The sequence below is a fragment of the Macaca mulatta genome, chromosome 4 (assembly GCF_049350105.2).
Source record: "Macaca mulatta isolate MMU2019108-1 chromosome 4, T2T-MMU8v2.0, whole genome shotgun sequence".
Classification (NCBI taxonomy): domain Eukaryota; kingdom Metazoa; phylum Chordata; class Mammalia; order Primates; family Cercopithecidae; genus Macaca; species Macaca mulatta.
This window is the reverse complement of record NC_133409.1, coordinates 14,703,757-14,728,841: the sequence shown is the minus strand read 5'-3', so window position 1 is coordinate 14,728,841 and position 25,085 is coordinate 14,703,757. Positions and strand designations below refer to the sequence as shown.

The 25,085-nt window shown below is 39.6% G+C and overlaps 1 protein-coding gene across 2 annotated transcripts in view; it reads left to right on the top strand.

Moving 5' to 3' along the window:
• Positions 1–25,085, top strand: part of AK9 (adenylate kinase 9) — a 177,972-nt gene that overhangs the window by 42,475 nt on the left and 110,412 nt on the right. The window contains exons 10-13 of one of the 2 annotated variants that reach the window (XM_077999276.1): positions 1,436–1,534; positions 15,046–15,185; positions 15,266–15,446; positions 17,678–17,857. In XM_077999276.1, coding sequence (XP_077855402.1) covers positions 1,436–1,534; positions 15,046–15,185; positions 15,266–15,446; positions 17,678–17,734 — 477 coding nt within the window. In that variant the 3' untranslated portion in view covers positions 17,735–17,857. Of the gene's footprint in view, positions 1–1,435; positions 1,535–15,045; positions 15,186–15,265; positions 15,447–17,677; positions 17,858–25,085 lie in introns of those variants that run through there. The other variant, XM_028847018.2, reaches the window with a different exon arrangement.

Below are 25,085 nucleotides of genomic sequence, written 5' to 3'. Positions count from 1 at the left end.
CAGTGTTGCAGGACCCCAGAATTCACAAGGCGTGAGCTCTTCTCTGTTTCCCCTCACTTGTTAAGAGACTTCATTCAGTCGGTAGCTTTAGATATCATCTCACCACTGACATCTCTTAAATTCATGATACTATATCAGATCTTTCCCTTGAATTCCACACTTGTATACTTAATGGCTGCTCAACTGCTGTTTTTCCAATTGGATGTCTACTAGTCATTTTGGATTTAAGTGTGCAAAATAGAACTTCACCACCACCACCCTACCCCCAATGTGCTTCTCCCACCATTCTCCTTTTTCAGTAAATGCAAAAACCACCCAGCCAGTTGCTTTCCTTGACTTTTTTTTCTCACATCCCACATCCCATTCACCAGCATATACAGCAGGCTTCTCCTTCAAAATATGGCCAGAATTCTACCACTTTTTACTACCTGGGACACACTTTCCTCAAGGTAGAGGGCAGAAGCTCCAAGGCGTCTGACTGGAACTTGCCAAGCTTGTGAAGGCTCCCATGGGAGCTGGTACTCTGCACTTCCACCCATGTTCCATTGGCAGAGCAGGCTACGTGGAGAAGCTCGCCATTAGTGGAATAAGGAAGTGTACTCCACCCAGAATGAATTAGGGAATTAACCAGTGAAGGTTGCATTGTAACACAGTCTATCACAGGCTACCACACACCATCAGAATTTGGGCTATCTCACTATCTCCCATCTCATGATCTATGTGCTGGCCTCTTTTATTTTTCCAGATTCTTCCACGTAGTGTCTGCATTAATTTCCTGGGGTTGCCATACCAAAGTACCACAAACTGGTGGCTTAAAACGACAGAAATGTATTCTCTCACAGTTCTGGAGGCTAAAAGTCCAAAATCAAAGTGTTGGCAGTGCCATGCTCCTTCCAAAGGCTCTTGGGGAGACTCTATTTTTGTTTCTTCCAGCTTCTGGTAGCTACCGGCATTTCTTGACTTATGGCAGCATAACTCCAATATCTGCCTCCATCTTCATATGGCAATCATCCCTTTGCCTGAAGAGGTCCCAGATACCAAGACCTCTAAGAACATGAATATCTGGGGACCAGCAGGCAGACTGTTATCAGTTGAAATGTGTCCCTCAAAAACATATGTTGAAACCCTGAAGTCCAATACCTGTGAATGTGACCTTATTTGGAAATAAGGTCTTTGCCTATAGATTAGGAGAAGAGACTCAGACACACAGGGAGAAGATGGCTCTGTGACAACAGAGGCAGAGATTGGAGTGATGCATATACAAGCCAAGACATACCAAGGATTGTCAGCAAACAGCCAGAGGCCAGATGAAGCAAGCAAAGATTCAACCCAGAGTCAGGGGGAGCATGGGCTTGACTCATAAGCCCATCACTGTTTCAGAATATTTGAGATATTCAGATGCCAATGTAGTTAAATATCTATTCTTTAAATCTAGATTGTTATGAGTCGACTTAAATATCTGAACCTAAAAAGAGCAGCTGTTATAACCAAACTTCAGGGTGCAGAGGAAGAAATTAATGACACAATGGAAAATGTAAGTTATATGGAACTGTTGGAAAGTCTAGTTTTCAATGTATGTTGTGGGCAGGGTGCAGTGGCTCACACCTGTAATCCCATGGGAGGATCGCTGGAGCCCAGGAGTCTGAGACCAGCCTGGACAACCTAGTGAGCAACCATCCTTAAAAAAAAAAAGAAAGAAAGAAAGAAAGAAAAAGAAAAGAAAGAAAAGAAAAGATTAGCCAGGTGTGGTGGTATGCACCTGTAGTCTCAGCTACCCAGGAGCTAAGATGGGAGGATTGCTTGAGCCCAGGAGGTTAAGGCTACAGTGAGCCATGATCATGCCATTGCACTCCAGCCTGAGCACCAGAGCCAGATACTATCTCAAAAAATATATATATATAAAATATATATTCATATATTTATTCATAAATATTTATTCATCTATGTAAATATATTCATCTATGTAAATATATATTTATTCATATATTCATATATACATAAATATATATATTTATTCATATATATTCATATATACATAAATATATATATTTATTCATATATATGTATGTTGTGGCCTTAATTTGTATTCTTTTATAAAAATGGATTTGATTTCTGGGAAGAAGCTGTAATATTAGCACAATATCCTTTTAGACATTAGACACAACACAAATTTTGAAACAAAGAAAATCATAACGATTAAACATAGGAACAATGAAAAAGAAAGAAATCCAAGTTCAGTTTAAAAGTTTGCAGCACCAAAGAATGTGAAGACATAAAAGTTCTTAACTCTATTTCTTTAATCATTCAACCAAATTTTTTTTTTTTAATTAATTTATTATTATTATACTTTAAGTTGTAGGGTACATGTGCATAACGTGCAGGTTTGTTACATATGTATACTTGTGCCTTGTTGGTGTGCTGCACCCATCAACTCGTCATTTACATCAGGTATAACTCCCAATGCAATCCCTCCCCCCTTCCCCCTCCCCCCTCCCCATGATAGGCCCCGGTGTGTGATGTTCCCCTTCCTGAGTCCAAGTGATCTCATTGTTCAGTTCCCACCTATGAGTGAGAACATGTGGTGTTTGGTTTTCTGTTCTTGTGATAGTTTGCTGAGAATGATGGTTTCCAGCTGCATCCATGTCCCTACAAAGGACACAAACTCATCCTTTTTGATGGCTGCATAGTATTCCATGGTGTATATGTGCCACATTTTCTTAATCCAATCTGTCACTGATGGACATTTGGGTTGATTCCAAGTCTTTGCTATTGTGAATAGTGCCGCAATAAACATACGTGTGCATGTGTCTTTATAGCAGCATAATTTATAATCCTTTGGGTATATACCCAGTAATGGGATGGCTGGGTCATATGGTACATCTAGTTCTAGATCCTTGAGGAATCGCCATACTGTTTTCCATAATGGTTGAACTAGTTTACAATCCCACCAACAGTGTAAAAGTGTTCCTATTTCTCCACATCCTCTCCAGCACCTGTTGTTTCCTGACTTTTTAATGATTGCCATTCTAACTGGTGTGAGATGGTATCTCATTGTGGTTTTGATTTGCATTTCTCTGATGGCCAGCGATGATGAGCATTTTTTCATGTGTCTGTTGGCTGTATGAATGTCTTCTTTTGAGAAATGTCTGTTCATATCCTTTGCCCACGTTTTGATGGGGTTGTTTGTTTTTTTCTTGTAAATTTGTTTGAGTTCTTTGTAGGTTCTGGATATTAGCCCTTTGTCAGATGAGTAGATTGCAAAAATTTTCTCCCATTCTGTAGGTTGCCTGTTCACTCTGATGGTAGTTTCTTTTGCTGTGCAGAAGCTCTTTAGTTTAATTAGATCCCATTTGTCAATTTTGGCTTTTGCTGCTGTTTCTTTTGGTGTTTTAGACATGAAGTCTTTGCCCATGCCTATGTCCTGAATGGTACTACCTAGGTTTTCCTCTAGGATTTTTATGGTATTAGGTCTAACATTTAAGTCTCTAATCCATCTTGAATTAATTTTCGTATAAGGAGTAAGGAAAGGATCCAGTTTCAGCTTTCTACTTACGGCTAGCCAATTTTCCCAGCACCATTTATTAAATAGGGAATCCTTTCCCCATTTCTTGTTTCTCTCAGGTTTGTCAAAGATCAGATGGCTGTAGATGTGTGGTATTATTTCTGAGGACTCTGTTCTGTTCCATTGGTCTATATCTCTGTTTTGGTACCAGTACCATGCTGTTTTGGTTACTGTAGCTTTGTAGTATAGTTTGAAGTCAGGTACCGTGATGCCTCCAGCTTTGTTCTTTTGACTTAGGATTGTCTTGGAGATGCGGGCTCTTTTTTGGTTCCATATGAACTTTAAAGCAGTTTTTTCCAATTCTGTGAAGAAACTCGTTGGTAGCTTGATGGGGATGGCATTGAATCTATAAATAACCTTGGGCAGTATGGCCATTTTCACGATATTGATTCTTCCTATCCATGAGCATGGTATGTTCTTCCATTTGTTTGTGTCCTCTTTGATTTCACTGAGCAGTGGTTTGTAGTTCTCCTTGAAGAGGTCCTTTACATCCCTTGTAAGTTGGATTCCTAGGTATTTTATTCTCTTTGAAGCAATTGTGAATGGAAGTTCATTCCTGATTTGGCTCTCTGTTTGTCTGTTACTGGTGTATAAGAATGCTTGTGATTTTTGCACATTAATTTTGTATCCTGAGACTTTGCTGAAGTTGCTTATCAGCTTAAGGAGATTTTGGGCTGAGACAATGGGGTTTTCTAAATATACAATCATGTCATCTGCAAACAGGGACAATTTGACTTCTTCTTTTCCTAACTGAATACCCTTGATTTCTTTCTCTTGCCTAATTGCCCTAGCCAGAACTTCCAACACTATGTTGAATAGGAGTGGTGAGAGAGGGCATCCCTGTCTTGTGCCAGTTTTCAAAGGGAATTTTTCCAGTTTTTGCCCATTCAGTATGATATTGGCTGTGGGTTTGTCATAGATAGCTCTTATTATTTTGAGGTACGTTCCATCAATACCGAATTTATTGAGCGTTTTTAGCATGAAGGGCTGTTGAATTTTGTCAAAAGCCTTTTCTGCATCTATTGAGATAATCATGTGGTTCTTGTCTTTGGTTCTGTTTATATGCTGGATTATGTTTATTGATTTGCGAATGTTGAACCAGCCTTGAATCCCAGGGATGAAGCCCACTTGATCATGGTGGATAAGCTTTTTGATGTGTTGCTGAATCCGGTTTGCCAGTATTTTATTGAGGATTTTTGCATCGATGTTCATCAGGGATATTGGTCTAAAATTCTCTTTTTTTGTTGTGTCTCTGCCAGGCTTTGGTATCAGGATGATGTTGGCCTCGTAAAATGAGTTAGGGAGGATTCCCTCTTTTTCTATTGATTGGAATAGTTTCAGAAGGAATGGTACCAACTCCTCCTTGTACCTCTGGTAGAATTCAGCTGTGAATCCATCTGGTCCTGGACTTTTTTTGGTTGGTAGGCTATTAATTATTGCCTCAATTTCAGAGCCTGCTATTGGTCTATTCAGGGATTCAACTTCTTCCTGGTTTAGTCTTGGAAGAGTGTAAGTGTCCAGGAAATTATCCATTTCTTCTAGATTTTCCAGTTTATTTGCGTAGAGGTGTTTATAGTATTCTCTGATGGTAGTTTGTATTTCTGTGGGGTCGGTGGTGATATCCCCTTTATCATTTTTAATTGCATCGATTTGATTCTTCTCTCTTTTCTTCTTTATTAGTCTTGCTAGTGGTCTGTCAATTTTGTTGATCTTTTCAAAAAACCAACTCCTGGATTCATTGATTTTTTGGAGGGTTTTTTGTGTTTCTATCTCCTTCAGTTCTGCTCTGATCTTAGTTATTTCTTGCCTTCTGCTAGCTTTCGAATGTGTTTGCTCTTGCTTCTCTAGTTCTTTTAATTGCGATGTTAGAGTGTCAATTTTAGATCTTTCCTGCTTTCTCTTGTGGGCATTTAGTGCTATAAATTTCCCTCTACACACTGCTTTAAATGTGTCCCAGAGATTCTGGTATGATGTATCTTTGTTCTCATTGGTTTCAAAGAACATCTTTATTTCTGCCTTCATTTCGTTATGTACCCAGTAGTCATTCAGGAGCAGGTTGTTCAGTTTCCATGTAGTTGAGGGGTTTTGATTGAGTTTCTTAGTCCTGAGTTCTAGTTTGATTGCACTGTGGTCTGAGAGACAGTTTGTTATAATTTCTGTTCTTGTACATTTGCTGAGGAGTGCTTTACTTCCAATTACGTGGTCGATTTTGGAGTAAGTACGATGTGGTGCTGAGAAGAATGTATATTCTGTTGATTTGGGGTGGAGACTTCTGTAGATGTCTATTAGGTCTGCTTGCTGCAGAGATGAGTTCAATTCCTGGATATCCTTGTTAACTTTCTGTCTCGTTGATCTGTCTAATGTTGACAGTGGAGTGTTGAAGTCTCCCATTATTATTGTATGGGAGTCTAAGTCTCTTTGTAAGTCTCTAAAGACTTAAGTCTCTGGGTGCTCCTGTATTGGGTGCATATATATTTAGGATAGTTAGCTCTTCCTGTTGAATTGATCCCTTTACCATTATGTAATGGCCTTCTTTGTGTCTTTTGATCTTTGATGGTTTAAAGTCTGTTTTATCAGAGAGTAGGATTGCAACCCCCGCTTTTTTTTGTTCTCCATTTGCTTGGTAAATCTTCCTCCATCCCTTTATTTTGAGCCTATGTATGTCTCTGCGTGTGAGATGGGTCTCCTGAATACAGCAGACTGATGGGTCTTGACTCTTTATCCAGTTTGCCAGTCTGTGTCTTTTAATTGGAGCATTTAGTCCATTTACATTTAAGGTTAAGATTGTTATGTGTGAACTTGATCCTGCCATTATGATATTAACTGGTTATTTTGCTCGCTAGTTGATGCAGTTTCTTCCTAGCCTCGATGGTCTTTACATTTTGGCATGTTTTTGCAATGGCTGGTACCGGTTGTTCCTTTCCATGTTTAGTGCTTCCTTCAGGATCTCTTGTAAGGCAGGCCTAGTGGTGACAAAATCTCTAAGCATTTGCTTATCTGTAAAGGATTTTATTTCTCCTTCACTTATGAAACTTAGTTTGGCTGGATATAAAATTCTGGGTTTAAAATTATTTTCTTTAAGAATGTTGAATATTGGCCCCCACTCTCTTCTGGCTTGTAGAGTTTCTGCCGAGAGATCTGCTGTTAGTCTGATGGGCTTCCCTTTGTGGGTAACCCGACCTTTCTCTCTGGCTGCCCTTAAGATTTTTTCCTTCATTTCAACTTTGGTGAATCTGGCAATTATGTGTCTTGGAGTTGCTCTTCTCGAGGAGTATCTTTGTGGCGTTCTCTGTATTTCCTGGATTTGAATGTTGGCCTGCCCTACTAGGTTGGGGAAGTTCTCCTGGATGATATCCTGAAGAGTGTTTTCCAACTTGGTTCCATTTTCCCCCTCACTTTCAGGCACCCCAATCAGACGTAGATTTGGTCTTTTTACATAATCCCATACTTCTTGCAGGCTTTGTTCATTTCTTTTTCTTCTTTTTTCTTTTGGTTTCTCTTCTCGCTTCATTTCATTCATTTGATCCTCAATCGCAGATACTCTTTCTTCCAGTTGATCGAGTCGGTTACTGAAGCTTGTGCATTTGTCACGTATTTCTCGTGTCATGGTTTTCATCTCTTTCATTTCGTTTATGACCTTCTCTGCATTAATTACTCTAGCCATCAATTCTTCCACTTTTTTTTCAAGATTTTTAGTTTCTTTGCGCTGGGTACGTAATTCCTCCTTTAGCTCTGAGAAATTTGATGGACTGAAGCCTTCTTCTCTCATCTCGTCAAAGTCATTCTCCGTCCAGCTTTGATCCGTTGCTGGCGATGAGCTGCGCTCCTTTGCCGGGGGAGATGCGCTCCTATTTTTTGAATTTCCAGCTTTTCTGCCCTGCTTTTTCCCCATCTTTGTGGTTTTATCTGCCTCTGGTCTTTGATGATGGTGATGTACTGATGGGGTTTTGGTGTAGGTGTCCTTCCTGTTTGATAGTTTTCCTTCTAACAGTCAGGACCCTCAGCTGTAGGTCTGTTGGAGATTGCTTGAGGTCCACTCCAGACCCTGTTTGCCTGGGTATCAGCAGCAGAGGCTGCAGAAGATAGAATATTTCTGAACAGCGAGTGTACCTGTCTGATTCTTGCTTTGGAAGCTTCCTCTCAGGGGTGTACTCCACCCTGTGAGGTGTGGGGTATCAGACTGCCCCTAGTGGGGGATGTCTCCCAGTTAGGCTGCTCAGGGGTCAGGGACCTACTTGAGCAGGGAGTCTGTCCCTTCTCAGATCTCAACCTCCGTGTTGGGAGATCCACTGCTCTCTTCAAAGCTGTCAGACAGAGTCGTTTTCGTCTGCAGTTTTCTGCTGCTTTTGTTGTTGTATAGTTGTGCCCTGTCCCCAGAGGTGGAGTCTACAGAGACAGGCAGGTTTCCTTGAGCTGCTGTGAGCTCCACCCAGTTCGAGCTTCCCAGCGGCTATGTTTACCTACTTAAGCCTCAGCAATGGCGGGCGCCCCTCCCCCAGCCTCGCTGCTGCTTTGCCGGTAGATCACAGACTGCTGTGCTAGCAATGAGGGAGGCTCCGTGGGTGTGGGACCCTCCCGGCCAGGCATAGGATATGATCTCCTGGTGTGCCTGTTTGCTTAAAGCGCAGTATTGGGGTGGGAGTTACCCGATTTTCCAGGTGTTGTGTGTCTCAGTTCCCCTGGCTAGGAAAAGGGATTCCCTTCCCCCTTGCGCTTCCCAGGTGAGGCAATGCCTCGCCCTGCTTCAGCTCTCGCTGGTCGCTGGTCGGGCTGCAGCAGCTGACCAGCACCGATCGTCCGGCACTCCCCAGTGAGATGAACCCAGTACCTCAGTTGAAAATGCAGAAATCACCGGTCTTCTGTGTCGCTCGCGCTGGGAGTTGGAGACTGGAGCTGTTCCTATTCGGCCATCTTGCTCCCAGAAGTCCAACCAAATTTTTTTAAGTAACTAATGTGTTCCTGACACTGATGTGCTACGTATGTAGCACATTTTGCCAATTGCCAAAAGTGCCACAGGGAGTTTTAATTGGAGGATTTGATCTATTCTGAGAAGTTCAGTTTCACCTATATGAGTAGAAATTATTTTTAAAAAACGGATACCAGGGCTGGGCACAATGGCTCATGCCTATAATGCTAGCACTTTGGGAGGCTGAAATGGAAGGATCGCTTGAGCCCAGGAGTTTGAGACCAGCCTGGGACATAGCAAGACTCTGGTCCTACAAAAAATTTAAAAAAACTTGGGGCGGGGTTCCAAGATGGCCGAATAGAAACAGCTCCAGTCTGCAGCTCCCAGCGGGATGGCCGCAGAAGACAGGTGATTTCTGCATTTCCAACTGAGGTACCTGGTTCATCTCACTGGGACTGGTTAGACAGCAGGTGCAGCCCACAGAGGGCGAGCCGAAGCAGGGCAGGGTGTCGCTTCACCCGGGAAGCACAAGGGTCAGGGGATTTCCCTTTCCTAGCCAAGGGAAGCTGTGACAGACTGTACCTGGGAAAAACGGGACACTCCCCCAGGAAATACTGTGCTTTTCCAACAGTCTTAGCAAACGGCAGACCAGGAGTTACTATTTCGCGCCTATCTCAGCAGGTACCATGCCTATGGAGCCTTGCTCACTGCTAGTGCAGCAGTCTGACATTGAATTATGAGGCAACACAGTTTTGGTTCATATGGAACCAAAGAAGAGCCCGCATTGCCAAGGCAATCCTAGGCAAAAAGAACAAAGCTGGAGACATCACGCTACCTGACTTCAAACGATACTACAAGGACACAGTAACCAAAACAGCATGGTACTGGTACCCAAACAGAGATATAGACCAATGGATCAGAACAGAGGCCTCAGAAATAACACCACACATCTACAACCATCTGATCTTTGACAAACCTGACAAAAACAAGAAATGGGGAAAGGATTCCCTATTTAATAAATGGTGCTGGGAAGACTGGCTAGCCATATGTAGAAAGCTTAAACTGGATCCCTTCCTTACACCTTATACAAAAATTAATTCAAGATGGATTGCAGACTTACATGTTAGACCTAAAACCATAAAAACCCTAGAAGCAAACCTAGGCAATACCATTCAGGACATAGGCAAGGGCAAGGACTTCACGACTAAAACACCAAAAGCAGTGGCAACACAAGCCAAAATAGACAAATGGGATGTAATAAAAGAGCTTCTGCACAGCAGAAGAAACTACCATCAGAGTGAACAGGTAACCTACAGAATGGGAGAAAAGTATTGCAATCTTCACATCTGACAAAGGGCTAATATCCAGAATCTACAAAGAACTTAAACAAATTTACAAGAAAAAAACAACCCCATTAAAAAGTGGGCAAAGGAGATGAACAGACACTTCTCAAAAGAAGACATTTTTGCAGCCAACAGATACATGAAAAAATGCTCATCATCACTGGTCATCAGAGAAATGCAAATCAAAACCACAATGAGATACCACACCAGTTAGAATGGCAATCATTAAAAAGTCAGGAAACAAGAGGTGTTGGAGAGGATGTGGAGAAATAGGAACAGTTTTACACTGTTGGTGGGAGTGTAAACTAGTTCAACCATTATGGAAGACAGTGTGGCGATTCCTCAAGGATCTAGAACTAGAAGTACGTTTGACCCAGCGATCCCATTACTGGGTATATACCCAAAGGATTATAAATTAGGCTGCTGTAAAGACACATCCACACGTATGTTTATTGTGGCACTATTCACAACAGCAAAGACTTGGAACCAACCCAAATGTTCATCAATGATAGACCAGATTAAGAAAATGTGGCACATATACACCATGGAATACTATGCAGCCATAAAAAAGGATGAGTTCATGTCCTTTGTAGGGACATGGATGCAGCTGGAAACCATCATTCTGAGCAAACTATGGCAAGGACAGAAAACAAACACCTCATGTTCTCACTCATAGATGGGAATTGAACAATGAGAACACTTAGACCCAGGGCACACACCGGGGCCTGTCATGGGGTGTGGGGCTGGAGGAGGGATAGCGTTAGGAGAAATACCTAATGTAAATGACGAGTTGATGGGTGCATCAAACCACCATGGCACATGTATACATGTGTAATAAACCTGCATGTTGTGCACATGTACCCTAAAACTTAAAGTATAATAAAAAATAAAAAATAATTAGCCAGGCATGATAGCACATGCCCATAATCCCAGCTATTTGAGAGGCTGAGGTGGGGGGATCAACTGAGCCTAGAGGTTAAGGCTGCAGTGAACCACTGCTGTAGAAGAACAACTACAACTCCACAACAATAAAAAAAATCCGGTTCAAAAATGGGCAAAGGATTTGAATAGACATTTCTCTAAAGAAGATATATAAATGGCCAATAAGTACATTAAAAGATGCTCAATATCACTAGCCATTAAGGAAATGCAGATCAAAACTACAATAAGATGCCATCTCATATCCACTGGGGTGCTATTATTCAAAAAATGAGAAATAAAAAATGTTGATGAGAAATGAGAACCCTCTTACATTGTTTGTGGGGATGTAAAATGGTGCAGCTGCTGTTTAAAATAGTTTGGTGGTTGCTCAAAAAGTTAAACATAGAATTCTCATCTATCCAGCAATTACCCTTCTAGGCATTTCCCCCAAAGGATTGAAACCAGGAACTCAAACAGATACTTGTACACCAATATTTCTAGCACCTTTATTCACAATAGCCGGAAGGTAGAAATAACCCAATGTCCATCAGTGGATGAACTGATAAACAAAATGTGGAGAGTGTGTGTGTGTGTGTGTGTGTGTGTGTGTGTGTGTGTGTGTGTGATGGAATATTATTCAATCTTAAAGAGGAGTAAAATTCTTATATATGATAAAATATCCATGAAAACATACTAAGTGAAACAAGCTGATACAAAAGGGCAAACAAGTGATTCTACGTGTATGAGATACACAGAATAGACAAATTCGTAGAGGCAGAATGTAGGGTAGAGGTTACCAGGGGCTAGGGAGGAAGGAGAGTTATTTTATGAGTACAGAGTTCTGTTTGGGATGGTGGAAAAGTTCTGGAAATGAATACAGGTGGTGGTTGCACAACACAGTGAATATACTTAATACCACTGAATTGTATGCTTAAAGGTGGTTACAAAAACAAATTTTATGTGATGTGTATTTTACCACAATCATAAAAACAAAAAGCAAACCCAAAAATCTTCCCTAGGAGATTCTAGTATGCAGCCAGGGAAGAGAACCACTGGTTTAAAGGGGTAGGAAATGCACAGAGATCTTACTGTAGACTCCAGCATCCTGGTGAAGTGTGAGAGAACTGTAGCCTCTGCTGAGTTGCTGGAGAGGAAGGGCTGTGCAGGTAGATGGGGACATGGGCCTGGGTTTGTGCACTAGGAGGAAGGACAGGGTCAGACTGGCACCTGGCACAGTAGAAGTTTTGGTTTTCGAGTCACATAGACCTGGATTTGAATTCAGCAGTACAGCCTATCAGACCTGTGACTCTGCTTAACCTTGCTGCCCTTTATTCAATGGTATATATTAAAAAAGGGACAACAATCCCTATGGCATCGTGTTATTATAAATATTACATGAGATTATGCTTTTAAAGTGCCTATAACCAATGGTGATATTTAAAAAATTTTAACAGCTGTATCGTAGGGGCAGGGCTGGCTTCATGAACTTCATACAGGCCCATGTGCTTAGTTTAATTCTCTGCTGCTGCAGTCTTGAAATTCTTACTAATTGTAGAACAAGGGTCCTATAATTTTCATTTTGTTCTGGCCCTGGCAAATTAGTTTGTGCTGTGCACGAGCATTCACCCAATCACAGCAGAGCTGGCAGAAGTGCTGAAGACATTTGCCAGGCATTAACCCTTAGTTGCTGGATCATGGAAAGGTCCAGAGGTTCTTCAGCAAGAGGATGGGTAGGAGTAGAGCTTGAGGGTAGTGGTTATAGTGGCCAGCTTTCTTTTGCCCCTGCTCCACTACCTTGGCTGTATCTGGGGTCCCTCACATGCTCCTCTGGTTAAGTCGCTCCAGAAAGTATGCTTCTGGTCTTCTCACTGGGAGAGAGGTGGTGGGAGGGGACCAAGTAGAGTGGGAATGGCTCTGGCACTAGCACCTTGTTTCAAAGACTTCCACTTTTACTGTTTTCTGCTCTCCATTTATTCCCCTTCAGAGGTACGTGGTATCACAAGGTCCCATGTCTTTCCAGGGTTTTGCAAAGTGAATCCACTGGCTCCTTGTTGTTCCTACCCCTCCCATACCTATCTTTGCTCCACAGATATTTGGCTTTCTTTCACCTTTCTCTGATATAAGTCAGTTACCACTCATCCATCTGCTTTCTAACTTAAAAAATTGTGTAGCTATAGCCAGCCCTGATCAGTATCTCTAGTCTCTTCTCCCATTCTCTGTGTCCTCATGAGTTTTATTTCTTTTTTTTATTCTTCTACTGTCATTTTAGTGAGGTTTTAGGAAAGCAGCAAACATAAATTCATGTTTTCAGTCTGCTGTGTTTAACCAGAAGCCAGTCCTGACCATTTTGAAGCCTGTAATATCAAATTTATTTTTTTATTTTTTTTTTATTTTTATTTTTATTTTTTTTGAGACGGAGTCTTGCTCTGCCGCCCAGGCTGGGGTGCAGTGGCCGGATCTCAGCTCACTGCAAGCTCCGCCTCCCAGGTTTACGCCATTCTCCTGCCTCAGCCTCCCGAGTAGCTGGGACTACAGGCGCCCGCCACCTCGCCCGGCTACTTTTTTGTATTTTTTAGTAGAGACGGGGTTTCACCATGTTAGCCAGGATGGTCTCGATCTCCTGACCTCGTGATCCGCCCGTCTCGGCCTCCCAAAGTGCTGGGATTACAGGCTTGAGCCACCGCGCCCGGCCTTCAAATTTATTTAAAAGCTCATCTTCTCCTCTCCCCTTAGCACCTGCTGAACATGTGGCCTCACGGGCATGAAGTTGAGAGAGGAACATGGTCTGGTCTGCTATTCAAATACTTAACCTTTTAGAGAATACATACGGTCTATTCAAATACTTTTTTCATGTATGGGCGGGAAATATGGATGATAAGGAAAGAGTGACTGCCTCCTGACCTAACTGGCCATGGTTTCAGTCCCTAGCTCATTGTCCAGGAACTCTGTGGAGAAGGCCTGTAGCTTAATGTGCTCCATGGATGAGGTTCTTGGTCTTATGCAACTCTCCTGAGCACTGACAGTTTCCTTAATATTTGCCATCACTTCCAGCTCTCACTTGGGAACATTCATGCAGCATCCCTGCAGTGCACATGCCTGTTTGTTCTCTGATGCTGCAGTGGTCCAGGGAAAATCATAGCTCACAATCTCATCTGCATTGCATAGTCAGCTCTGAAGCCAGCATATACATGTGTGACCCACATCTGAGGGTTGGGGGGAGCAGATTTCCCCTGGCCATTGCCCACTCTCTTCATTTTCTTTTGCTATAACAGAATACCACAGACTAGGTAATTTATAAAGAAAATAAGTTTATTTGGTTCACAGAAGTAAGTTTATTTGAAGCCTGGGAAGTCCAAGTGCATGGCACCAGCATCTGGTGAGGGCCTTTGTGCTGGGTTTCCCATTGTGGAAGGTGGAAGAACAAAAGAGTGCAAAAGCCAGGGCAAGAGGGGGCTGAACTTGCCTTGATAATAAGTCCACCCTCAAAATAACTTACCCACTCTTGAGATAAGGACATTAATCTATTCATGAGGGCAGAGCACTCATGACCTAATCACCTCTTAACAGCCCTACCTCTTAATACCATCACAATGGCAATTAAGTTTCAACCTGAGTCTCGGAGGGGACATTCAAACCATAATACTCACCATGCCATCTCTCACCAGTTTTCTCATCCCCTGCTAAGGAACCACAAGGACAGATGAACCTTTCAAGCAACCTTTCTATCATATGGTAAAATAAGCATAAATATAAAATAAAATAAGCATGTTCCCAACTGAGAGTTAGCAGTTTTCTACAGAATTTTGCAGTCTGTAGAAAAGTATTTCTTAACTTATCTGGAGGTCGCCAACAGAAAGGATTGCTAATGAAGGAGACTTTACATTTTAAGAATTAAAGAACCACTTATAGCTAAGTAAATGCAAAAACAATCTGTACATAACATCTTAGGCATACGTAAAAGCCAAGGTAAATTAGCTAAGAAGCTGGTACATTTTCAAAAAATTTTAATAAGAATTTTTCAGAATCTGTTTTCTAAGGAAGATGATAGAAAATGCACTCTCTACCTTATGCTTGTTTTACCATATGACAGAAATTGCTCAGTAGAATTTAAAGATATTTTAACATAAATGTAAACTAGTCTTATTAAATCAAGGACAAGTGCAGAATGTTGCAATTAAGAAAAAGCCAAAATTTCCTTTTCAAATTATTTATTAAATAGTAAAGCACTATAAAATAATAAATGAAATATGTAATACTCCTAATTTCAGCAAAATTTATGCTTCTATTTTTAATGTAGTATTTGCAATTCACAGGATGAGCTATTTCGTACTCTTGCATCTTATAAACTTATTGCAGCAAGATACAGATGGCAGAGAAGTAAATGGGGACGTACATGTCCTGTGAATTTAAAAGATGGTAACATTTATTCAGGATTACCGGATTATTCTGTGAGGTAAGTAAGATTTTCAGAACCTAATTTTAAAACTTCCTCATACATCTTTTCAGTTGCTTACTAATATGGCATATTTTAAGTTTTCTAGGTAAAATCTACTGTCTTTCATCAGAAGAAGCATTAAAACCATTTGTATTGAATCCACGTCCCTATCTGCTTCCACCTATGCCAGCACCACCATGTAAAGTATTCATATTTGGACCTCAATATTCAGGGAAAACAACACTTTGCAATATGCTTGCAGAAAATTACAAAGGAAAGGTAACTATCTATCTATCTATCTATCTATCTATCTATCTATCTATCTATCTGTCATGTATCTATCTATACTTGATTATAATTTGTAGGATTTTATTTGTATTCAGTTTTTAAAATTTCGTGTTTCAATTGAATAGTTATTCCACTGGACTTGGAATAGGGAAGGCATTCTTTTTGTTGTTTATTGCTGCTTCTGGACCAGAGTCCCTCCCTGCTTCCCAAAAGCCCCCTGATGTGAATATCGTGTCATTCAGACTCTGCCACCTATTAGCTTTCTTGGTTCTACTCATCTTTGGTCCCCTGGGTTTCACTACTCCTGGCTCACTCTCACTCTCTCTATATACTCACTCCTGTCCTAATTCATGGTGATTTCACTATTACAAAGATGATCCTCCCAACACCTTGACACCTTCTCCCTCAGTATCTTGTTCTCCACTCTCAGTAAATGAAATTATATTTAGCTTAGACAAGAGTGATAGCAGTAAAAGTGGTAAGAAACAAGCATATTTGGGATATAATTTGAAGGCAGAGCCAAAAGATTTGATGAAGGATTGGAATGTGGATGAATTCTAGAAGGGGCAGTGTGACTTGAGGATTGCCTATGCAAGAAGGAATGGCACAAGATCATGGCTAAAGACGGAGCAATTCAGGCCACAGGAAGGTGTTAGAAGTTGTTCAGAGTGCTGCTGCATTCTTTTAAGCACAGGAGTATTATTTTCTATTTGCTTTTAACTTTTTCATTGTGAAACATGACAAACAGAAAAGTGAAGCTCACTGAGTTATCGCAAAATGAACCCCCATGTAACCACCACCCAGGTCAAATCTGGCATGTTGCCAGCACCCAGAAGCCCTCTCATGTTTCTTCTCAATACCAGTCTCCTCACTCTCCACACTAAGGTAACCACTGCCCAGAATTTTATGGCATTCACTTCCACACTTCTTTTACAGTTTTGCCATGCAAGCATACGTCCAAATACCATAGGCTAGTTTTGCATGTTTTTTGAACTTTATAGACTTAAAACAATTTATCTTCTTTGTGCCTGGCTTCTTTCACTTAACATTATAATTATGATATTTGTCCACACTATTGAATGTAGGTGCACTTTATTCATTTTTATTGTTTTATTGTATTCTGTTGATTGACTTATACCATAATGTATTTATCCACATTTGAGCACTAATAAAACTTGGATTGATTCCAGATTGGAGTAAATAACACTACTATAAACATTCTTGTATGTGTCTCTTGGTGTACACATGGACATATGTTCAACTTGTGTAGATAATGCCAAATTGTTTTCCAAAGTAGTTCCATTAGTTCACAATACTATCAGCAGTGTATAAGAGTTCCATTATTCCACATTCCTGTCAACTCTTATTATGGTCAGTCTTTCTAATTCTAGCCATTTTAGTGAGTGTATAGTGGTATCTCACTGTGGTTTTAATTTGCATTTCCCTAATGGCTAATGAGGTTGAACCTCTTTCATATGTTTACTGGCCATTTAGATATTCTCTTTTTGAAGTGTTTTCTCAACTGTCTTGCCCATTTTTAGTTGTATTTTTGTATATTATTAGTAAGAGTTCCTAATATTATCTATATACAAGTTCTCTGTTGATTATATTCATTATGACTATTCTTTGTCTCTCTGTGGCTTGCCATTTCACTTTTCTAATGGCATCTTTTAATAAACAGAGGTTCTTTATTTCAATGAGGAATGATTTATCAACCTTGTCTGTTATCATTAGTGCTTTTTATGTCACACTTAAGAAAATGTTTGCACCTAAACATCATGAGGATATTGTCCTATATTAACTTCTAAAAGCTTTATTGTTTTGACTTTCACATTTAGATATATAATCCACCTAGACTTACTTTCTTATAATGTGAAGGACTGCGTAAGTTTTACTTTTTCTCATATAGATATTCAGTTGTTTCAGGATCATTGAAGAAAAGATCATCCGTTATCAACTGTTTGCCCCCTTTGTCCTATATCATGTCTTTATACATATGTGTGTCTCTTTTGGGGCTCAGTGATCTATTTCTTTTTTCCTTTTCTTTTCTTTTTAAGACAAGGTCTTGCTGTATTGCCCAGGCTGAAGTGCAATGATACCATCATAGTTCACTGCATCCTCTAACTCCTGAGCTCAAACAATCTTCCCACCGCAGCCTCCTGAATACCTGGGATGACAGATGCACACCACCATGCCTGTCTAATTTTCGTATTTTTTTGTAGAGATGGGCCCTTGCTATGTTGTCCTGGCTGATCTCGGGAGCTCCTTGCCTCAAATGATCCTCCCACCTCGGCCTCCCAAAGTACTGGGATTACAAGTATGAACCACCATACCGAGCCTCACTGATCTATTTCATCATTCTATTAGTATTTTGCCAGTACTACATTGACTTAATTATTTTAACTTTACAATAAGTCTTGATGTCAAATAAAGCAAGGTCTTCTATCTTATTGTTCTCTTTCAGGAGTGCATTGGCTATTCTTAGCCCTTTGCAATTTTATGTAGAAAAATCTTTTGGGATTTTAACTGGGATAGCATCACATCAGTTGGAGGAATGGACATCTTTACAATATTGACTCTTCTAGTCCATAAACATGATACATTTTACCAGTTATTTAGCCCTCTTTAATTTATGTTAGTAATAATTTAGAGTTTCCTGTGTAGAAATTTGCACAGAGCTCTGGGTATTTGATGGGTTTTGATGCTATCCTAGGTAATATCATTTTTAACTAATTAAAACTTTTCTCTATTATCTTGCATGTTATATATTGTTTTCTTTAAAGAGTCACCGAAGAAATAATGCCTGACATATTACTTCCAATATAAATTGGTACTTTTATACTTCTTAGGTAGTACAAGGGTCTTATAATTCAAACATACCCTTAAAATGTATTCCCATATAATGTTTTCCTGTGAAGCATCACCTGGTTTTTAATGTGCAAACAACATAGACCACACATATCTTCCAATACAACATTTTTCAAATACTGTTTATATTTACATTTCCAAAAGAAAATTCTACATTTTAAATTTATAATAGTCAGGAAAGATGAGGTGATACATTTCAAATACAAGTGGTAGAATGTCAAAATCAAGTGTGAGTGTTTAGAAAACTCCCTCATGTATCAGTAACGGAGTCTCAAATGTTGCTGGCCCTAAGAAAGACCATTTTACTGCATGGAAAACAAATGTGTATCACCAATCATATTAATTGTTTGGTGATCACATAATGATGTTTTAACCATTTTGCATCCAAACAACATGATTGCCTGTTACTTGTAATAGACCTTTGCTTATGTTTTAGTTACATTATAGAATTTGAGTCACGGTATAATGCATTATAAATTTCCCATTTAAAGTAATGAAAAATCAGCTGGCATGGTGGCTCATGCCTGTAACCCCAGCACTTTGGGAGGCTGAGGCAGGAGGATCCCTTGAGTCTAGGAGTTTGAGGCCAGCCTGGGCAAAATGTTGAGACCTCTTCTCTAAAAAAGTAAAATAAAATACAATAAAATAAAATCATGAAAAATTATTATTTCTGACCCTCAGAAACTGAAATAATATTTTTTGTTTGTTTTAAGTCCCTAAGTTTTTAGGTACTTTATTATGCAGCAATTAGACAATCCCCCAAAATAATTTTTTAAGATTGATAATTATATTTCATCAGAGCATAAAACATTTCTCTCTGATACAAGGCCTCTGTTTTTTAAATGAAACCCAGTAGCCTGGAAGATCTTCAAAACAAGTATAACTAAAAACATGTTTCTGGCACTGTATACTTAAGACTGCCTATAGATCAAAAGGATAAAGATAGGCAACCCTAGGAAAATAGGCAACAGATAGCTAAAGAAAACCACAGAAGATGAGTTATCAGTGGAAAAAACTTATGAAAGATGCCTAACCTCATCAGAAGATAAGTAACATAAAATAATAGTAAGATGAAAATTTTCACCCATGTCAAAAGAATGACAACCTTTGTTCTAATGAGAACATGTATAAATGGGAAGTTTTAAAAACTACTGATGGAACTGTACATGGCTACCATCTTTTTAAGAATCTTTAAATTACAGCCATGACAGGGGAACTAGCCCTCCTAATGTGTGATCCCTGAGGGAAGAGAAATTCATGAGGTGAGCTACTTGGTTACCTCAATTATCTGTGTGGATGGGGGCAGTTTCCTGACAGGACAAGCAGAGCATGGTGCTTCTATGGAGCTGAGGAGGCTGAGCTCAGTTCTGAAGCAGCCTGCACTGTGAAGCAGAGCGGCAGGGAGAAGGGAGCTGCTTGTGAGTAGGGTGGGAGCGAGGCCCAAGTGTACGTGGCCAAGAGCTTCTCAAAGGAGACTTCACAAAGCTTATCGAAGGATGGCTCCTACAGGTTGTGAACAGAACAGATACTGGAGGTTGAAGAGTGTAGGGACTTGAGACATCTGGCCTAGCTGCAAAGGAGAGGCCTTGTTACCAGAACACTGAGCTGACACACTGTAAAGGCCATCCCTTGGGAATAAGGACTACAACCTAGATTAAGACCTACTCTACACCCTCCGTTACCAAGCCTAAAACCACTCCTCAATGAAATCTGGGGGACTGAATTTGGAGATTGAATCCTATCAAATTGGGAAATACTTGGGGGCTTTCCAAATATTGGATTTAAGAAAGCATAAAATAGAAGTTCAGGCCAGTTGCAGTGACCTGTAATCCCAGCACTTTGGGAGGCTGAAGAGGGCGGTTCACTTGAAGCCAAGAGTTTGAGACCAGTTTGGCCAACATGGTAAAACTCTGTCTCTACAAATACGAAAATTAGCCAGGTGTGGTGGTGCACATTTATAATCCCAGTTATTCGGGAGACTGAGGCAGGAGAATTGTTCGAACCCAGGAGGTGGAGGTTGCAGTGACCATAGATTACACTACTGCACTCCAGCCTGGACGGCAAGGAGAGACTCTGTCTCAAAAAAACGAAAAACAGAAGTTCAATGTGGTAAACCAATACAGTCATGTGCTGCATATACAACAGTGGTCCCACAAGATTATAATGTAGCTGAAAATTTCTCATCGCCTAGTGAAGTCATAGCCATTGTAACATCATAGCACAAGTTACTCATGTGTTTGTGATGCTGCTATAAACAAACCTACTGTGCTGCCAGATGTATAAAAGCATAGCATATACAATTATGTACAGTTATGTAATACTTGATGACAATAATAATGATGTTAATGGTTTAGTATTTACTATACTATACTTTTAATCATTATTTTAGAATGTACTCCTTCTACTTATAGAAAACATTAACTGTAAAACAGCCTCAGGCAGGTCCTCCAGGAGATATTCCAGAAGGCATCGTTGTCATAGCTCCATGCACGTTATTGTCCCTGAAGACCTTCCAGTGGGACAAGATGTAGAGGAGGAAGACAGTGATATTGATAATCCTGACCCTGTGTAGGGCTAGGCTACTGTGTGTGTTTGTGTATTGGGTTTTAACAAAAAAAGCTTAAAAATCAAAAAATAGAAAAAAGCTTATAAAGATACAAAGAGCCTATTTGGTACATCTGTACAATGAGTTTGTGTTGTAAGCTAAGAATTGTTAAAAAAGAGTCAAAAAGTTTAAAAATTTTGTAAGTTTATAAAGTGAAAAAGCTATAATAAGACAAGGTTAATTTATTGTTGAACAAAGAAAAAAATTTTAAATAAATTTAGTGTAGCCTAAGTGCACATTGTTTATAAAGTCTATAGTAGTATACAATAATGTCCTAGACCTTCCTATTCACTCACCACCCACTGTCTCACCCAGATCAACTTCTAGTCTTGCAAGTTTCTTTCATGGTAAGTTCCCTATACAGGTGTAGCATTTAAAAAATGTTTATGCCATATTTGTACAGTACCTTTTCTATATTTAGATATGTTCAGACATAAATTCTTAATGTTGTGTTACAGTTGCTTGCAAAATTCAGTACAGCAACATGCTGTACAGGTTTGTAGCCTAGGAGCAATAGGCTATACCACATAGCCTAGGTGTTTAGTAAGCTGTACCCTCTAAGTTTGTGTAAGTACACTCTATGCTGTTTGCACAACAAAATCACCTTATGACACATTTCTCAGAATGTATCCCCATTGTTAAGCAACACATGACTGTAACTGAACTACTTGATAGAACAAAAGTCAACATTGACAGTCTTCAGAGGAAGATAACAGAATTCAAAGTCCCTAATAACGTGTATCATCCACAATGTCCAACATACATTACAAGACATGCAAAGAAACAGGAAAACGTTACCCATATCAAGAAAAAAGGAGACAATAGAAACTGGCCCTGAAATGGACCAGACGATGGATTTAGCAGATAAAATCTTTAAAATGGCTGTTATAAATATGCTTAAGGTCTTTATAAGAGAATAGAGAATCTCTTAAGATAAATGAAAAAACTGCTTAAAACAGAACCAAATGGAAATCCTGCACTAAAAATATAAAAACCAAACTGAACGTTTTACTGAATTAGTTTGACTGCAGATTGGAATTTGTAGAAGAACTTGAACGCAGATCAATAAAACATTTCCAGTCTGAAGAACAGAGGGAGAAAAAAAATATTGAAAAAAATGAACAGAGCTTCAGGGACCTGTGGGACAAATCAAATTGTCTAATGTGAGTCAGTGGAGTCCCAGAAGAAGATGATAATGGAAATAGGACAGAAAAAAAAATACTTGAAGATATCATTGTCAACTTTACTTAAATTAAGAAACCAAACAGAAACCAAAAAATTATAGATTGACTTATAGGTCCAAGAATCTCAGCAAGCCCCAAACAGGATAAATACAAGGAAAACCACGCCTACATACATCATATTTAATGGTGAAAAGCCCAAAAGCAGCAGTCCCCAACCTTTTTGGCACCATGGACTGGTTTTATGGAAGACAGTTTTTCCACAGACTGGGTTGTGGGGGTGGAGGATGGGTTCAGAATGAAACTATTCCACTTCAGATCCTCAGGCATTAAATTCTCATAAGGAGCACACAAACCAGATCCCTCGCATGTGCAGTTCACAATAGGGTTTGTGCTCCTATGAGAATCTAACACTGCCACTGCTCTGACAAGAAGCAGAGCTCAGGCAGTAATGCTCATCGGACTGCTCACCTCCTGCAGTGCTGCTCAGTTCCTACAGGTCCATGGCCTGAGGGTGGGAGATCCCTCCCCTAAAGCAGCCACAGAAAAATTGATACATTAAATAGAAGAAAACATTGATACAAATGACGGCCAACTTTTCATCAGAAGCAATGGCAATCAGAAAAAAATGAAACAAGAGCTTTAAACAACTACAAGAAGAAAAGCCATCCTAGAATTATATAGCAAGTGAAAAATGTCCTTGAAAAATGAGTTAACACAAAGACATTTTCAGATAAAAGTCACTTTCTGGCCTTCTGATGACTAAGAGTTTCATATTACAATTGCCAAGCCAGATCACCCAAGCACTAAAGAAACAATATGCAAATGAAGCTTCCAATTATTAATATGTTCTGGAAAATAAGAGTAATTATTGAATCTAGAAACTAGATCAGGATAATAGAAACAGAAAAGGGAACATTTGGAAAACAAAAAGGGTCCTTTGAAATTAAAATATATGCAAGATGGAAGAACATTAAAAAAGAAAATATAACACAAATGAAAAATTCAATAGAAGAGTTAAAAGGTAGAAATTAAAGTTACCTTCTAGAAATTAGTATAAATTGACAAATGGAAAAAAGAATAGAAAAGAAAATAAACCATAAGGTCAGTCTAGGGTGTTCATTATCCATGTAGGAATTCTTATAGGAGCTACCAGAGAAAAGAATATTACCAAAGAAATAACTGCAGAAAATTTTCCAGATTGAAGGACATGCTTCCAGATAGAAATGACACAGTAAATGCCCAGTAAAATGGATGGAGAAAGACCCACACGAAGGGACATCATTTTGAAATTATAAGACAGTGGGGGCAAAGATCCAGAAGCTTCTGTCAAAATGAGCCTAGAAGACTCTGGAGACGAAAACTAGGTCCCATGGAAAGGACTGGGAATTCAAATAACATGGAACTTCTCAACCCACAACTCTGGAAGCCAGAAGACATTTTTGGGGGGGGAGTGGCTGATAGCCTAGAATTTTATATTCAGGCAAACGAAGTCTAATGATACAATGAGGGCATTTTCAGTCACATATGCAAAAAAATTACCTCTAATGTATTCTTTGTCAGAAGCTACTAGAGGATGTGGTGCATCAAAATGGGGGCCTAAACCAAGATGGCGACATGGGATCCAGAAGCAAAAGGGCATCCATGCATCAAGAGGGTTAGAAAATTCCAAGATGGTGGGGGAAGGAGAACTCATGATGTCAGTTGTTCTGCAGGCCTAGAAGTCTGGAAAATAACCAATCCAGTTTGGGGTAGGAGTCCAGAAGTTTCTAGAAGAGATAGCTCCAGGGAGATGATTACCTGATGTATTTTCAAGCAGAAATTTATACTTGTGAAGAAGAGTTTGGGAATTCATTATTGATAGGTATATAGAAAACTAAGCAACCCCCATAAAAAGAAAACCTGTGAGAACAGAAATATGAACGTGTTCCATGTAATTGTGAATAATTGTTCTATAAGCATAACATGAATAATGCATATATTTTTTTAAATGTATTATCTAATTCTTGGAGGCTTATGGAGGGATGTGGGAGAAGAAATGTGTGTGTGTGTGTGTGTGTGTGTGTGTGTGTGTGTGTGTGTGTGTGTCTCTAAGATTCCTAACTAATTCATCATTTGGGGAAGAAAAAGTTATATCCAGGTAATTTCAGATTATTTGAAGTGTAAATTAGAAGGAAAAAGGAAAAAAATTAGAAGGAAACTAAAACTTTTGGCAGCATATAGAGGAAAATACTGAGTATATATTTGCCATGTGTGTGTTCCTCATCTATTACTGCATAAAAAATTACCCTAACAACTTGAAACAGTAAGCATTGATGATCTTGCATAGTCTCTCTGAGTCAGGAATTCAGGAGTGGCTTAGCTACGTGGTTCTGTCCTAGGTTCTTTCATGAGGCTACAAGTAAGATGTTGTCTGGGGCTGCACTCATCTGACACTAGGCTGGGGCTGGAAGATGGCTCAGTCACATGAATGAGACCTCAGTTCCTTTCTATGTGGATCTCTTCATAGGACTGCTTATGTGTCCTCATGACCTGGCAACTGACTACCCTCAGAGAGAGTAAACCAAGGAGGAAGCTATAATGTCTTTCATGACTTAGTCTTAAAAGTCATCCGCTATCACTTGCATCGTACTCTATTTAAAGCAAGTCACTACTAAGTTCTAGTTACACTGAAGAGGAGAATTAGGCTCCACCTTCCAAAGGGAGGTGTGTCAAAAGATTTGTGGACTTATTTTAAACCCATCACATCACAATATGTGTCAGATAAAGGAACTATCATTTTAAGATATAAAAAGATGAATCAATATGCAGATAAAACCCCAATAGAAAAAAAATCAAACAGGCAATTCACAGAATAATAGATACAAATGCCATTAAACATTAGCAAAAGGATACTACCTCCCTGATAGAGATGCCAAAAATCAGAGACTTGTCATATCAATCTCATTGTAAGAGTTAAAAGATTACTAAAAACAC